This window comes from Rhinopithecus roxellana, chromosome 8 (assembly GCF_007565055.1).
Source record: "Rhinopithecus roxellana isolate Shanxi Qingling chromosome 8, ASM756505v1, whole genome shotgun sequence".
NCBI classification, from domain to species: Eukaryota; Metazoa; Chordata; class Mammalia; order Primates; family Cercopithecidae; genus Rhinopithecus; species Rhinopithecus roxellana.
The window spans coordinates 128,060,026-128,076,921 of record NC_044556.1 but is presented as its reverse complement, the minus strand read 5'-3'; the positions used below and the strand labels follow the sequence as shown (position 1 = coordinate 128,076,921).

At 37.7% G+C, this 16,896-nt stretch overlaps 1 protein-coding gene across 2 annotated transcripts in view; it reads right to left on the bottom strand.

Moving 5' to 3' along the window:
• RASAL2 (RAS protein activator like 2) overlaps positions 1 to 16,652 on the bottom strand; it is a 393,164-nt gene extending 376,512 nt beyond the window's left edge. The window contains exon 1 of one of the 2 annotated variants that reach the window (XM_010375694.2): positions 16,070 to 16,652. In XM_010375694.2, coding sequence (XP_010373996.1) covers positions 16,070 to 16,271 — 202 coding nt within the window. In that variant the 5' untranslated portion in view covers positions 16,272 to 16,652. The remainder of the gene's footprint in view (positions 1 to 16,069) is intronic. The other variant, XM_010375695.2, reaches the window with a different exon arrangement.
• Positions 16,653 to 16,896: the final 244 nt, after the last annotated feature.

Below are 16,896 nucleotides of genomic sequence, written 5' to 3'. Positions count from 1 at the left end.
AGAGAGAGAGAGAAAGAGAGTATAAAAACTATTCACATAAAATGTACATTGTATTAGGTATTTTATGTAATCTAGGAATGGTTTAAAGTATATGGAAGGATAAGCCTAAACTATATGCAAATAGTATGCCATTTTATATATGGAACTTGAGCATCTGAGGATTTTGGTACCTGTTGGGACCCTGGAACAAATCCCCTGGTAAATACTGAAGGATGAATGTACATAAAATTCTTCAAAATCCAAACTAATCTGTACAGATAGAAAGATTAGTAGCTGTCTAGTGTTAGGCTGGGGAAAGGGGGGAATTACAAAGGGATGCAAATAAACTTTTTAGACAAAATAAGTGTTCATTTTCTTGATTGTGGTAATGGTTTCATGGTTACTTATTTCAAATACATCAAATTACACTTTAAAGATGTGTAGTTTGTTGTTTCAAGTATCCTACTGAATCCGTTTTTCTGTTTGTTTGTTTGTTTTAGAGATGGTGTCTCACTCTGTAGCTCAGGCTGAAGTGCAGTAGCATGATCACAGTTCACTGTAGACTTGAACTTCTAGGCTCAAGCAATCCTCCCGCTTCAGCCTCCCAAGTAGCTAGGACTACAAGTGCAGGCCACGACACCTGGCTAATTTATTTTTTGTAGAGACAGGTTTTCACTATGTTGCCCAGGCTGGTCTCCAACTCCTGGCCTCAAGAGATTCTCCAGCCTTAGCCTCCCAAAATATTAGGATTATAGACGTGAGCCAACCAGGCCTCACCAAAATCTGGTTTCTAAAAAGATATATGAATTGACCAGAATGAAATACTGTAACTCACTTCCTGTTGCTACATTGGCCAAAACAGAACCGCAGATTTTTAAGAACTGCAACCTATTTGTAAGAAATTGAGTTAAGGCCGGGCGCAGTGGCTCAAGCCTGTAATCCCAGCACTTTGGGAGGCCGAGAGGGGCGGATCACAAGGTCAGGAGATGGAGACCATCCTGGCTAACACGGTGAAACCCCGTCTCTACTAAAAAATACAAAAAAACTAGCCAGGCGAGGTGGCGGGCGCCTGTAGTCCCAGCTACTCGGGAGGCTGAGGCAGGAGAATAGTGTAAACCCAGGAGGCGGAGCTTGCAGTAAGTCGAGATCCGGCCACTGCACTCCAGTCTGGGCGACAGAGCGAGACTCCGTCTCAAAAAAAAAAAAAAAGAAAAAGAAAAAGAAATTGAGTTAAATTTCAAAACTGATTCACAGTTTTGTGTGTATGAATCATGCTTTAAGTTTCTGAGTCCTTGAAATCCAAACCCTGGGATATAAATTATGAATTATAAAGCATATGTACCATAAGTATAGTCAGGCTCAAGAGGAACTTAGAGAAAGAGAACTAGGCTTACTAAGAGCCCACAGTGTTCCTGAGCTTTTAGAAAAGAACATGTGAAGGTGAGTACACAAGCATGCACCTCTAATCCCAGCTCCCTGGGAGACTAAGGCAAGAGAATTGCTTGACTTCAGGAGTTTAAGACCAGCCTGGGCAACACAGCAAGATCCTCATCTAGGAAAAAACAAAACAAAACAAAAAACCTGTGAATTCTATCAATGTCCTAAAATATCTCCCGTAAGGCCAAGCTCTGAACAACGATTTGGCTGACCTGCTTCTGTGAAAGTGAATTCTCTTTCCTAGAATTACTAATATTAAAGTAGAGAGCCACCTGAATAAATCCTGGAGTAAATAAAGCTATGTCCCAGATGAATACAACTTGTGGTTCTTAAGATTGTGTGGTTTCTTAACTATCAGTAGTCTCACTGGCTTGATCAAACATAAGTAATAGGCCTAGAAAGGCATGGTTTTATAGAAAAAAAAAGTTCATATTTTATATTACTGCTAAAAATACATGAGTTTTAGAGAGCTAACAGACTTTGTTTAACCTTTTTAAAATAAAGAACTATTCAAATGGCTCACCCACATAGAGCTTCCTCATATTATCTACAGTTAATAAAACTTATACAACTCGATGAAGACATTCTGTAAAATCATGACATCCAAAGCGTATCAAGCATCACAAATGTCATTATTTTACAGTCATGGTGCTAATATAAAACTCATAAGTAAACTACAGGATTGGGATACAAATTAACAAACATCATACTGAATACTTTTTATAATAACTACTTGCATTCTTTATTTGTGAGAAGTCAAATTATATAGTGATTAAGAGCACAGATTTGAGAGGAACTGTCTAGATTCGAATCCCACATCAGCCACTTGCTTTCTGTATGATGCTGGACAAGTTCCTCTACATCTTTATGCCTCCAATTCCTCATCTATAAAATGATAAAAACAACAATATTTACCTGATAGTGTAGTTACAAAGATTAAATAAGTTAACAGGCATAAAGCACTTAGAACTGTGCCAGGTTCACAGTAAACACTTAACAAGTTTTCTCATTATCATCATTATCATCATGCTCATGACTGTCACAGTTACGAAAGTTAAGATTAATATGTAGAATTAACACCATCAGTGACAATCTAAAAAATACCAATATATCTACTGAGAATTCATGCAAAAAAAAAGGACTTGAATAGACATGTCTCCAAAGAAGATACACAAATGGCCAATAAGCAATAAAAAGATGCTCAATATCATTAATCATTATGTAAATACAAATAAAAACCACAATAGAATATCACTTCGCACCTACTAGGATGGTTAAACCAAAAATGAATAATAAATGTTGGCAAGGAAATGGAGTAATTGGAACCCTTGTGCATTGCTGGTAAGGATGTAAAAGGGTACATACAGCTGCTGTACCAAAACAGTTTGGCGGTTTCTCAAAAGGCTAAATATAGAACAACCATATGCCCAGCATTTCCACCCCTAGGTATACAAGAATGGAAAGCAGAGACTCAAATAGATATTTGTATACCAAAGCTCATAGCAGCATTATTCAAAACAGACAAAATGTGGAAACAACCCAAATGTCCATCAACAGATGAATGGATAAAAAATGTAGTTTACGCATACAAAGGAATATTTATTTAGCCATAAAAAATGAAATTTTTATACATATTACAAGAATGGACCTTGAGGCCATTAAGCTTAGTGAATAAGTCAGACATAGGAGGACAAATGTATGATTTCACCTATATGAGGTACCAAGAATAGGCAAATTCATGGAGACAGAAAGAATAGAGGTTACCAGCTGCTAAGAGGAGGGGAAAGGGAGAGTCACTGTTTAATGGGAAGTTTGAAGACGATGAAAACATTTGGAGTATAGGTAGTGGTGATGGTTACACAACACTGTGAATATATTTAATGTCATTAAATTGTACACTTATGAGGGTTAAAATGAAAGTTTGCTATATTTACCATAATAAAAAAAAACAAAATAATTTATTGGTTACTCTATCTAGCATCCTCACTATTATTCCTGCAGTTCACCAAAGAACTAAACATCTGTTGTTATCCACATGGGTCTCAGAGAGGCAGAGAAGATACGATAAGACATACTGTTAAATTCTAAGACAACTTAGAAAAGCACAAAAATACCTGTAATACATTTTAACACAAATATGTTAAATTTAAAACAGTAAATGTGAACTTCAATAATAGAGAAAACTACTGGATTGGGAGCCAAATAGTAATCATCTCACTTCACCAAGAATCATTAGGAGTCACTAACTTTTTCACAATTATTTCCCTGATAAAATGGAGAAATGACTTATCATGTTTAATAAGTTTGTTGGGAGAAAAAAATGCAAGGTTTTTCAAGATTGTAGGGAAAAAGCAACTCTAAAAACATATAATTTCATACAATATGCTCACAGGTAAACAGAATAATATTACCGGATATATATGGGGAAATTTATTATGCTAGTTAAGCTACAGGAAAAGAAAGATGATCAGCTAATAGATATTTCAAAGTCAAGCCTCTCTCAAGGTGACACTCTGGCATGACAATCTCAGTATAGACCAAAACTACAACCTAAAATGCAAATAACTGAAAATGTTCTCTTAAGCTTATTTTGGCTGAACTTGCAAAAGAATGACTGAAGACTTTCTGACCTGAACAAAACAGGAAGAAATCTGACTATATCTGGGGTATCTTTCTATTTCAATAGGAATCACCATATGATATTGTTCTTTCTTAACCATGTTATCAAGCTAGATTCAAAAACAGGAATATAAATTTTATCTTCTATAAAAAGGAAAATTACTATGAAGTCTTTGTGAAACCAGACAACATTAAAAGTAAAGTCATTGTTTTAGACATTACAACATATCTTTTGTTAGTTGGTAGCTACTGTACTGACCATCTTATTCAAGGTCCATACATTGATACAGAGTAATCACCAACCACTTGGACAAAAAGCAGCCATTTCAAAATAGGAACATGCAATAGAAAGGCCTTGGGTTTCCTCACTCAAGGGCATTCTTGAAATTTACAAATACACATAAAGTTGTACACAGTCAAGCCTAAGGGAACCATGGAGGGAAATCTGTAATTGTGGATATGCTATACTTCAGCACAAACTGGAACATGCAAATATAGATTATAGCCAGGCAAAAATATTTTTAATGCTGTCAGTCACTACCCTGGAGATAGTGTAAAGGCTATCCTTTCTGGAAAATTATTACATAAAATATGACAGTAAAAAATTTTCATTACAAGAACTGAAAAACAAAACAATAATAATCTTCACCTTGTCAGTGTATCCCTCAGATCAACAGAGTTATAGATTAACTCCTAACAATAATGTCATCTACAGCGATTTCATGTTTCCATGTACTAAATTAGTAAAATGCTTTAAAACTACAATTGATTTTTACTGAGTTCAAAAAGAAAATATGGCCAAGTATAGCAGCTCATGCCTATAATCACAGCACTTTGGAAGGCTGGAGGATTGCTTGAGCTCAGGAGTTTGGAACCAGCCTGGGCAACATAGTGAGACCTCGTCTCTAAAAAAAGTAAACAAAAAACTAGCTGGGTGCGGTGGTGCACACCTGAAGTACCAGCTACTTAGTAGAAGGTAGGAGGATCCCTTGAGCCTGGGAGGTCCAGGCTACAGTGAGCCAAGATAGTGTCACAGCACTCCAGCGTAGTGACTGAACAAGACTCTGTCTCAAAAAAAAAGAAAAAAAAAACCCAAAAAACAAAAAGAGAATGTGTCTAGTAATTTCATATACTTCAAAAACTGACAAAAATACTGCCATACTTTCCCATTATATCATATCCTTCATATGTCTTCATTATTTAGTACTTATTTATGGAGCAAGATATTTGCATATTCTATCCTGCCTGAATTAAACAAATTTTTCTACAAACCTCCAGAGTATTAACTGGAGAAGGAATTATTTTTTCATTTCACTTTCAAACCACTCTAAGTCATTGTTAAAAGTTAAACAGTTTGTTCTTTTTCTAAGTTTGCTCCTTTCTGGCCTAGCAAGACAAGCTTATGCTTATGTATTACACGCTAAACAGCTAACTGGTAAAAGAAAATTTGGTTAACTTTGTTAATGGTCTATATAAAATATGATTTTTTTCCATAGTCAAATTCCTATTCCCGCCATTGTTTTCTCTGAAGAAAAGATTTTAAATTACTTTAGTCATTAATATTAGTTCTTGTTGCCATTACTTGGATTTGGCTTTGTTTAACATTATGATAAACTTTCCTCAGAACATACCTAAATTAATCCCATGCTATAAAACTGCCTTGTTTACACAGTATTATATAAGACATACAACTCAATCACTCATCCAGGTAAAACTAAATGAAACCATATTCAAACCATGTTCAAAAGAACTTTCATGAATGTCAACTCCTCCTAGCTGAGATAAGTGACCAACTGTGTGCTTCTTGGAATACCTAAAACATATGTCTGCATCAAGTTATTTCAGTTGGAGGGTCTGACATACTACAAATAAGTCCATGGTCATGGATTTGACCTTTAGCAGACCAATTGCTTTGAGTCTATACTTTCGCCCTTCCCTCATTCACTTGGAAATATGCCATTAATCAAAAGGAGTACCATTTGAACAACAAGTAAGTTTTTGAAGGACAGTCTTAAAGGCATAAGGACTCAAGGCATTTAATATGTGCTAAGTAACGTTTAAGGCATTATACAAAATTTATGTAAAAAGATTTTAATACCTTTAATACATTGAACGTAGCAACACAGCAGTAGAACTTAAAATTATGAGCTATATTTCACATACTAGAGGCAGGAATTACTTTCCAGGAAGGCTTCACCAATTTGGCACTAAGTCTCAGGCCTTTAAAAACATTTCATATTCTTCTAGGAATTCAGTGTAAGAAAACATTCAGAAGTTTGGTTCAAAGATTTGTGCACAAGGACAAATCAGTAAAGCGTTAAAATTTTTGAAAAATGTTAACATCTAAAATAGAATAATGGTTAAATGTTAAATTAGTCATTAAAAATTATATTTTCATATTATAAAGTCTCAGTAATAAAGCTGTGTGATACTGGCACATGAATATAAACAGACCAATAGAAGAGAAAAGAAAATCTTGAAATAAACCAAAATATAAATGCCAATCTTGTATAGAATAAAGAAGTCTTCTTAAATCAGTAGGAAAAAGTTGGATTCTTCAACAAATGATGGTAGGACAACTGGAAAGCCATCTTTTAAAAAATGAAATTGGATCCATATCTCATATTTAATAGCAGACTGGATCAAAGATTTGAATGTAAAAAATAAAACCAAAGAAATACTAGATAAACCAAGAGAGAATTATTTTATAACCTCAGAATAGGAAAACTCATTCTTTTTTTTGTCCCCCAAGGGTATTTAGGTACTTAGGGTATATAGAGGGGGAAAAAAAAGAATGGGCTTTCCTATTCTGAGATTATAAAATAAAGGTCCAGAGAACTCCCAGGAAAGGCCATTCTAACTATGACATAAAACCAAAAAGCCATAAAAGAAAAACCTGATACATTCAATTGTGTAAGAATGATTTCTTCATAAGGGTGGGGGGAATACCATAAGAAAAATGAAAATACTGACAACTGTTGCAGATAAAAGGTTCTTTACTTAAATACTAAGAGTACCTTAGTATGCTTTGCTTAATATACTAATAGTTCCTACAAATCACTAAGAAAAAGATCCAAGAACCCAATAAAAATGGGCAAAAGGTATGTACAGTTCACAGAAAAGGTTATATTTAAATGGCTCTTAAAAATGAGAAGATGTTCAATCACGCTTAATGTAAGAGATATAAAAAAATTAAGATACCATTTTTACCTGTCAGATTGTTTGATTCAAAATTTTGTGATAATTCACTATGTGTGGGGAGACAGGCACTCTCATATGTTGCGGGCAAAGTACACATAGGTAGGGCAATTTGGCAATATCTTTCAAAATTACAAATACACGTACGTACCTTTGACCTAGCAATTCTATGAATTTTTCTTACCGATATACTCATACACAAGCAAAATGGCTTGTACTCAAGATTATTCACGGCAGAATCACGTGTACTAGCAAAACTTGGGGAATAACTAAATGAGTTATGGTTAATTCAGGCATTATGCAGTCATAAAAAGAATGAGTGACCTCTTTATAAAATGAAAGGAAAATATATCTGAGATACATTAATAAATGACGGGCAGAGGAGGAAGGAAGAAGGAATCTCAAAGTGCAGATAAAAATTAATTCTAATGGGTTATCATGTGTAAAAATAGAGAAAAATGCATATATACAGTAAAAACCTGTGATATCACTTCAGATATAAAGCAATTTACTGGCTCCAGACCCCAGAACTCATGGTCAACTTCATTTGCAGGTTTGTTCTGGTCAGTTCACTAACCTTACAGAAATACAATCCTGAATTTTTTGTAAACTAGATTTCTTGGACCCCACTTATGGCAGGATTTTTACATAACTATCTATCTCTATATTTGCTTCTATGCACATGGAATAGGTATGGAAAGATACATAACAATTTCAAGTATTTATTGATTGGGAAGAGGGACAATGCCTGCCAGATGGCAAGTTGTAGAGGCAAGGAGGAAAGGTAAGGGAGATCGCATGGAATATCTTTTTATACTCTGAATTTTGGAACAAAGGAATATATTACCTATTTTTTTAAATAAATTAATAAAAATATATTTGAAAACATTTGTTAATGTTTTCAATAACATGAGAAAATACACTTAAGAGAAAAAAGTAGAATGTAAAATATATGCAGTATGATACCAAATATGTATTAATACAAAAAAATCTGTAAACAAAAAAGACTGGAATAAAACACAATAAAATATTAAAAGAATAATTATCTCAGCCAGCTATGGTAGCACACTCATGTAGTCCCAGTTATTCGGGAGGCTGAGGTGGAAGGATCCCCTGAGCCCAGGCAATGGTGATTACGTAAGCTAGGACTGCGCCACTGCACTCCAACCCAGGCATGAGCTATGACTGGCCCACTGCACTACCTTGGGCAACAGAATGAGACCCCGTCTCTAAAACACAATATTTAAAAAAAAAAATAGTTATCTCTAAGAGGTGGAATTATAAATGATTTTAATTTTGGCTTTTCCTAAAATTCTAATTCTTTATGTTAAGCACAAATTATATTCATAATCAGAAAAAGGGTATTAATTTTTAATGACAGGAATCAGAGGTTAGAAATTCAAGTGGAAGGTACAAAGTTATTAGGCATTATTCAGGGTTCTAAGCATCATACATGAAATTCAAATTTTCTTCAGACATCACTTTCAATCACAGCACCAAAAAAAGTATGGATAATGAGCTTAGGAAAAATATGGAAAAAAATCTCATCTGTCCTCTGGTCTATCTCTTAAGGATTATTATGAAATTATTCTCATCCTCCTACTTTATGGATGTTTTGTCCATTTTTGTTTTCTGTTACCTAGGTAATGGTATTTCCAGCATTTCCCTTAAAAGGCTGTGAAACTAACAATCTGGTATTTCTCACTGTGGAGTTTTCCTGACCTTCAGCTTTGAGAGGCCATCTCCCTAAGGGAAAGCAGTAAGATCTAGAAGCTAAATCAGGAGGCTGAGGAATCTGAAGTTAAGAGTTCCAATCCTGACAAACTGTAGAGTCTGTCTCCAATTTTGGGAATGAGCTAAACTTCCTGAGCCAGTTTCTTTAAAGAGAAAACCTAAAGGATTGCTTTGAAAAATATCAAAACCTATTGACTTTAAGGTTTCATTTTAACTTTTCAGATTATTCTACTGAATTTTGTTTTCTTTTCTACGTTGAATATTTTCCCCTCACTAAATTTTTCACTCTCTCAATCAGTATCTATAAGTATTACCAATCGCTTAGACTCAGGGATGGAAGTAAGGAGTACTTTTAGAAAGTCTGCTACAAGTGACACAATGTGAACGGAACTTGAGCAATGTTGAAGATTATTTATGGAGGGGTAAAAATAAAATCAGGATCTAAATTGAACCCTTACAAGCAAAGCCAACAAAGACAATTAATTGATGTTACTAACACCCAGTAAGGGAAGGTAAAATTCAGATGTCTCATATCTGAACCCAGCTGTAGAGATTAGGAAACTGGTAACTTCCGTATCATAGTCTAGTAGCAAATGAAATGTTGTTATGCCTTCAAGGGTTCAATTTTTATTTCTTTTGTTTACTGTATACTCACTAACACCACTGCACTGGGCCTCAAGACTTCTCTTTTTCCTTCTGTTTGTGTACCACATTACTTCTTGATGGGCTGCGCTCTCACTATAAAATCAACTACACAAAATTTGCAGGGTTTTCTACATACTAGCCTTAGAAGTACTTGACAGCCTTTGGGAAGAAAGGAGTTTTTACAAACATCAGACAGCAATCATCCCTCTGCCAAGACAGGGTGAAGCAATTTTAGTAGTGCCCTTAGCACACTTCAAACTCCTCCTCCTGGTTAACAAGACCAAACAACTCTCTAGTTAGTTAAAAGTTTTTCCAATAGGGAGGGACAAGGGAGAAGAGAGCTGAAGTTTTTCTGAATTCACTGTCATTAGTTGAATGCTTTTTTGTGGTTCACCTACTTAAAAGGTGATCAAATCTCTTTGTGCTACTGAAGAAAGCAACTGCAAAGAACAATTACATAAACCCTCTATTTCAACTTACCTCATCCTTCCTTCTAATGAAACAAAGAATCAGAAACCACTACCTTGCCACCATTTCCTTAGTAATCTTAGTAAAGCCTACTATGTCATGTGAATCTCGTCTTTTTCTTAGCAAACCACAGAAATTTCATTCAATATAGTAGGACACAACTGTACATACCCTTTTTTTTTTTTTTTTGAGACTGAGTCTCGCTCTGTTGCCCAGGCTGGAGTGCAGTGGCACAATCTCGGCTCACTGCACGCTTCACCTCCCAGGTTCATGCCATTCTCCTGCCTCAGCCTCCTGAGTAGCTGGGATTACAGGCACGTGCCACCACATCCTGCTAATTTTTGGGTTTTTTGTTTTTTGTATTTTTAGTAGAGGCAAAGTTTCACCATGTTGGCCAGGCTGGTCTCAAACTCCTGACCTCAGGTGATCCGCCCACCTTGGCCTCCTAAAGTGTTGGAATTATGGGCATGAGCCACTGCGCCCAGCCCATTTTTAAAAATGTGTTCAGTAAATGTTATTACCTGAAAAAGATAAAGGATATCCACACAAACTATTCTCAAAGAGGGGTGTTCTAGAATGTAGTATTATTTATGTCCAAAGATGTGTATGGATCCTCAATTCCATATCTGCAATTCCTAAATCAAAAAAGCTCTGAAAAGCAAAAGATTTTATGAAACTTTTCTGGCAGTAAAGTCTGACCTGCACTGACATAAGGCTATTTATAGTCTTTATACCGCTTGGTATGATTTTTTTTTTTTTTTTTTTGAGACAGTCGCCCAGGCTGGAGTGCAATGGCGCAATCACAGCTCACTGCAATCTCCGCCTCCTGGGTTCAAGTGATTCTCCTGCCTCAGCCTCCCAAGTAGCTGGGATTACAGGTGCATGCCACCACGCCTGGCTAATTTCTTTGTACCTTAGTAGAAATGGGGTTTCACCATGTTGGCTAGGCTGGTCTTGAACTCCTAATCTCAAGCGATCCACCTGCCTTGGCCTCCCAAAGTGCTGGGATTATAGGCATGAGCCACCACGCCCGGCCTATTCATTTGTTTAACTGCAGAAATGTTAACATAACTGTCTAGTCCAAATGGTTGTGGAAAAGAGATTGTGGATGTATAATTCTATTCCTCAAAAATATTTTCATTGTTTGAAAATCAAATAGCAATAAACCAACATGATAGAGGGTAGAACAATACTAAGATGTTATAAATGAAACTATCATCTACATTAATAGAGCACAGAATTTAAATAAGACATACAAATTTTCTCTCAAAAGAAGAAAAAAGGGAGCTATTTAAAGTCACTTAAACAGTACATGCCTAGGCATTCTTAGAAGTTCTTTCTGATTTCAATGAAAAACTGTCTACTCTTAATGTGTTTTAAGGTATTTGGAAATCACTGGAAACTAATAACATCAACAAGCCTATGCCACATCCTAAGTATTGAACTCAAGCTTAAGATTCCAAACATTTCTAAAATATGACTACTCATGTGTAAAGATTCAATTAACAGTACCTGAAGAAATTAAAACAGTTAAGTACATGAACATGTTTGGGGATGTATTTTATACACATTCACTGATTTTCTTCTAGCAATACTAGTTGCAACATTTTAAATAAATTTAGAGACATACCCTCCAGAAATGTAACTTTTAAAAATCTCATCCTGTGTCTTAATTGGTGAGGCATAAGCAGTATCATATAATACAACCAGATAAGACTTCTGTCTCATCAGCTCATATTCACTTCATGAATATGAACTTTTATTAACTCTTACCAAATTCCCACTACCACATTTCTGGAATTAAAAGGTACTTAATGAACTATGACTAATTCCCTTTTTCTTCTGTTTGCTTAAATAGTACTAGCTCTTTGAAATTTTCCAGCAGGTCCCTATGTTATCAATAAACAATGAGCTGTATACACACTTAATGGTAATAATGTTGATGCTATTCATTTTCTTAACAGAATATTTTACCTAATTCCTTCTGATAATATTAAAATTTAAAAGTACAAGATTTCTTGTTGATCCCTTTCTTGTGCTGATTATATTTCCCCTCTAACTCTCCAAGAGCATATCTGAACACATACTTGCAGACCTGTTACACTGATGAGTGCAGAGCTCCACCGCAGGGAGTCCTAGAGATTGGGATCTTAAATTTCTCCAGAGTGTCCTATACTCCCCACCCATTCATGGTAAAGTATTTAATTTTAATGTTCTCATTGTTTACCAGAAAGCACAGACAGTGAGGCTGGCTTCGCCACTCCCGTTTCCTTTCGCTATGCTGCTGAGCTTTTTCAGCCAATTGACTTTGCTTTGAGGCTATAAATATCTGAAAAATGTTCTGCATTTGATGCTCTTGGATTCTGTATCCATATTTAGCTGTTTGTGGCATGCCTTTGTTTAAGCTACTCTACCACCCATACAATCAGTCAGGTTGAGATCTGGATGGTCAAAGGACAAACGGATCAACATTCAACAGACATTGACTTACTATGAGCAAGGTACCAATCTGGCAGACAAGTTGACAATGAAGGGGGTGGCAAGATAGGAATACAAAGATAAACAAGACTCCCTGATGTCAAAAATTTTATAGTCTTGACAAGGCATGGGCACAATTTATAATACTGGAATACAACAAATGAAACAGTTTACAACTAAAAGAAAATGAAGATTAGGACAGACAGCATAAATATTTTTCTCTCAGCCATGTCTCAGAAATGTGCATTAGTTTGTGTTCTAAATATAGATCCACCTATTATAAAGCTCTGAAGATATTCCAGAAAAGTTTTCCAAATCATGGCAATGCACAAAACCCTGAGTATATGTATTATGACAATATATACATATGTACACAATATATATGTATTATCAACCAAGGAGCCAAACCTATCAACAACAAACTCAAAATAGTCCCTAGTCTTCAAATTTTGTGAGGCAAACTAATAAAATATTGTTTCTAAAGGTTCCTGTTAAGATGTTATTTGGGGGGGTTACTTCTGTTGTTATTTGTTCCCATCATGATTTGAAACAGAAGTATATTGCAGGAGATGTAAGCTGCACTTAATAAAGCTCCTAATTATTACGCTATCTTTAGAACCCACATGGCTATGTAGGTTAGGTCTCAAAACTGGATGAGCTAGACCTAAGCAACATCCCCATACTCACTTCCTATCTTGTGAAAACATTCCAAATAAATAAACGTCTGCCTTCAATATATCTTCTTTGAAAACTCAGTTCACTGACCTTTTGATAAAACTGCTCCCCAGAATTCCCTGACAATCATGATTTAAATACATAAGTTAAGGGCTTGGTTAATGCCTGGCCCCAAGAGCCAGGATAAAGATTATAGGCCAACCTGTAGGTAAAATAATGGGCCAAGCCACAGAATCAGACAACTTTAAAACTAAAAGGGACCACAGATACCAATTACTCCAGATTCCACTTTTATGCTGAAACCTAAAGACTATGAGTTAAAACTACTTGCCCAGAGTTAGACAACCAATCGGTGCCAAAGCCAGAATGAAATCAGGTTCTCCATCCCCAGTTATATACTCTAGGTTTCTAGTTGTATCCTCTAGGCTAGGTTCCCAATTTGTAGATTTCCCTAAAACATGTTAGACTACACTCATCAAAGTCTCTTTAAATTGTGAGAACCTAGATGATCCAAGACAATGAAGGTTTTGAACACACAGACAAGAAACAAGAAAAACAAAACTAGTGTATTCTCCAAATTGTTTTTCCACATTCTATTATTTTTATTTCAAAGTTTTTACTTCAAAGTTTTCAAACATACCTCCTGTTCATACAATAGGCAACTTAAAACTAGCTAAGGACATAACCAAGAGTCATCCAATAGTTCTGAAATATTTACATCAAACTAAAGACAACAAAGTAGTATCCAGGATGCGCTGCCTCAAAGGAAGGAAAGTAGCAACACTAAACAATAAATAAAAACAACTTCTGTTTAATTGAGAAAACAAAAAAAGTTACAATGCAGTGGAAAGTCTGCATTAGGTCACAGAAATGCAAGGCATGGTATGTATGTGTGTGTGTGATGTCTGATATGAAGTCTTGAAATCAACTGAACTATGCAGAAAGAAAACTTCTAAGTCGTGGTCACTCTTGAATAACAAACATATATCCTGTTCAGAAGGACGAAAGAAAAAAACATAATGTAAACTTGCTCTCTCTCTCTCACACACACACACAATATACAATATATATTTCACAAAACAACCCCTAGGAATGGACTACAAAACAACATATGTTTATAGACGTTTATGTCCTTACAAACGAAGAACGATAGTTAACACTAGGTCCAGAGAACCCAGATAGTTTTGGATACTTGAAATACCGAATTATCATATAAACGCATTCTTAGAGTAGCATGGCCCTATTTCTAACATCACACACAAAAAAACAGTATGCCAAACAAGTGCGTAAGGAGAGGAAGATGATAGAATGGGAAAACGTTGTAACTACAATATGCTGTAATTCATATGCACTTTCAGATTCTCATCAACCTTTGTTATAAATGACCAGCTAAGTGGGATTAGCAGGCAGACCGAAAATCGGGCACCAAAGTTTGTAATATAATTTGCTGAGAACAAACTGGGTGACCTTGCATCGTCTTCCACTCCTTTGCTTTAAGTCTTCCGGTAAGTAGAGTAACATCAAGAAACAGCCAGCAAAATAGAGTGGTACAGAAATAAATCCTTAAGAACTGGTTATAAGAAGAATTGCTCGATTTTTATGATTAAAAGGGCCACTAGCGATGACTTAATCCAATCCGCTCACTTTACAGATGAGGAATCACAAGCCAAAAATGTGACTCGATCTGCCGCAAATCACACAGCCATTTAGTGGTAGAACTGAGGCAAGAACTTAGATCTCTGGACTCCTAGTTCTATGATCTTTCTAACAGTGATGGACATGAAGTCTTGAAATCAACTGAACTATACAGAAAGAAACCTTCTAAGTCTTGGTCACTCTTGAACAGTAAGCATACACCCTGTTCAGAAAGATGAAAGAAAAAAACATAAAGTACTTGATCCCTAAAGGCTTAGATGCACATGACTGCAGGATAACATCTTAACATTGTGTTTGATCCCAGGTGCTTCAAATTTGCCATCTTATACTCAGCCACATTACTAATGTCTTTTGTAGTCACGTGAGCTAGGCGATAAACATCTTACCGTTTCAATATTTCGGAAAGCCACAGCTCAGTCCTGAATGCCAGGCTATAAATCCTTAAGCTATGAGTTTTCAAAACCAGCATGGTTTTAGTGCTGCCACAAGGCTCACACTAATAGAATCTCATCATTCAGTTTTAATTAAAGAGGTGGTTACCAGGAATGCAGAAAGGGAAAGTTTTAGTGTGTTCATCACTTTTAACCTGCTGAGTGGCAACCCAGTCACTTTACAACGAGATTCAGAAACAATAGTGTAATCTGAAACAATCCACACCCGTTGGAATAAGTGGTTGCTTTTAGAGAGAGTGAGGTTCAGGCAGAGGTTATAGATTAGTCTGCTCCCATCAAATACATAGTTTGGATTTTTTTTCATTCATTGGCTTACCCTCTGCTTTTTCATAATATCTTGGTTTCCAGTCTTGCCTCATTCAACAAGAAAAAGAGACGAAAACCCATTCACTTGGTTTCAAGGAGTTTTCCATCATGCCTTCTTGAAGACTGATTGCCTGGCAGTTCCCCTAGAGTAATCGCCTAAGCATTACGTCTTGAGATAGCCCAGCTCCCGCATTAAACTTACTGCAGATGTCTGAAGAGGTCCAAAGACCATACTGAGTCACATCCCTGCCCAAGTGACAGTCTGAAGAAACTTGTCAGAAACGCACCCCCAGAACAAAAAGGATGTGGGAAACTGACCTAGCACGGATTATGACTGGGAATGAGCCTGAGACTTAGGGAATGAATTTCAGCCCAAGCAAAAATAGGAAACACCAGCCTGTAAGACGGCCTATGATCCTTACCGTACACCCGGACCCAGCTCTGTTGCTGGCACACGGACTCCAGAAGGATCCGATCCAACATGCCACCGGCCACGGCTCCACTGACTGGGACAACCGCGTCCAGTTCCTCCGGGGGCAGCGGCGAGTCGGACTCCAACGCCGGGAACATCTCCGGCCAGGACAGCGCCTCCGCGGCTCCTCCGGACGACGGAGAGAGCTCCATGGTGCCCCGGGGCGGGGGGGCCGGGGAGGGAACCAGGCGGCGGCTTCGGGGCGGGCGGGCGCGCGGCTCCGCGTCCTGCTTGTGGGAAGGGGAGGAGGAGGAGAGCGCGCCGCGAGGGCAGGGACCCGAGCGGCAGCCAAAGCGGACACCTCTCACCTCCTTCCCGGTCGCCCACTGCCCAAGGCTCGGGCGCTGCAGCCCACCTGCAGCCGGCGGGCGGGACCCAGGCCGGGAGGAGGATCCAGCGTGGCCCCGACCAAGGGTGGATCCGGGCTCAGGTGTGTGTGGGTCCCTCCCGGGAGAGGACGCAGAAGAACCCGGGAGGGGAGGCTCGCCCTCCCACCTCCTCGGAGCCGCCTTCTTCAGCCCCGCTGGCGTCTCTCGCGGTCTGACCAAGCTCTGGCTGGGAATGGAGCGGGGCCGGGCAGGGCTGGGCTTGGGGGCGTCGCCGCCAGGGGCCGCCCCCTCTGACCGGCTCCCGCCGCCGCCGCCTCAGAAGCTCCGAGTGCCAGTTCCCTCAGCCTGAGGAGGGATAGGGGGGCGGTGGCTCCGGGTTCTAGCCCGCCTGTCCTCGGCCTCTACTTCTGGAATGAGCCGGCCCGCCCCCTAACTCTCAGGCCACAGC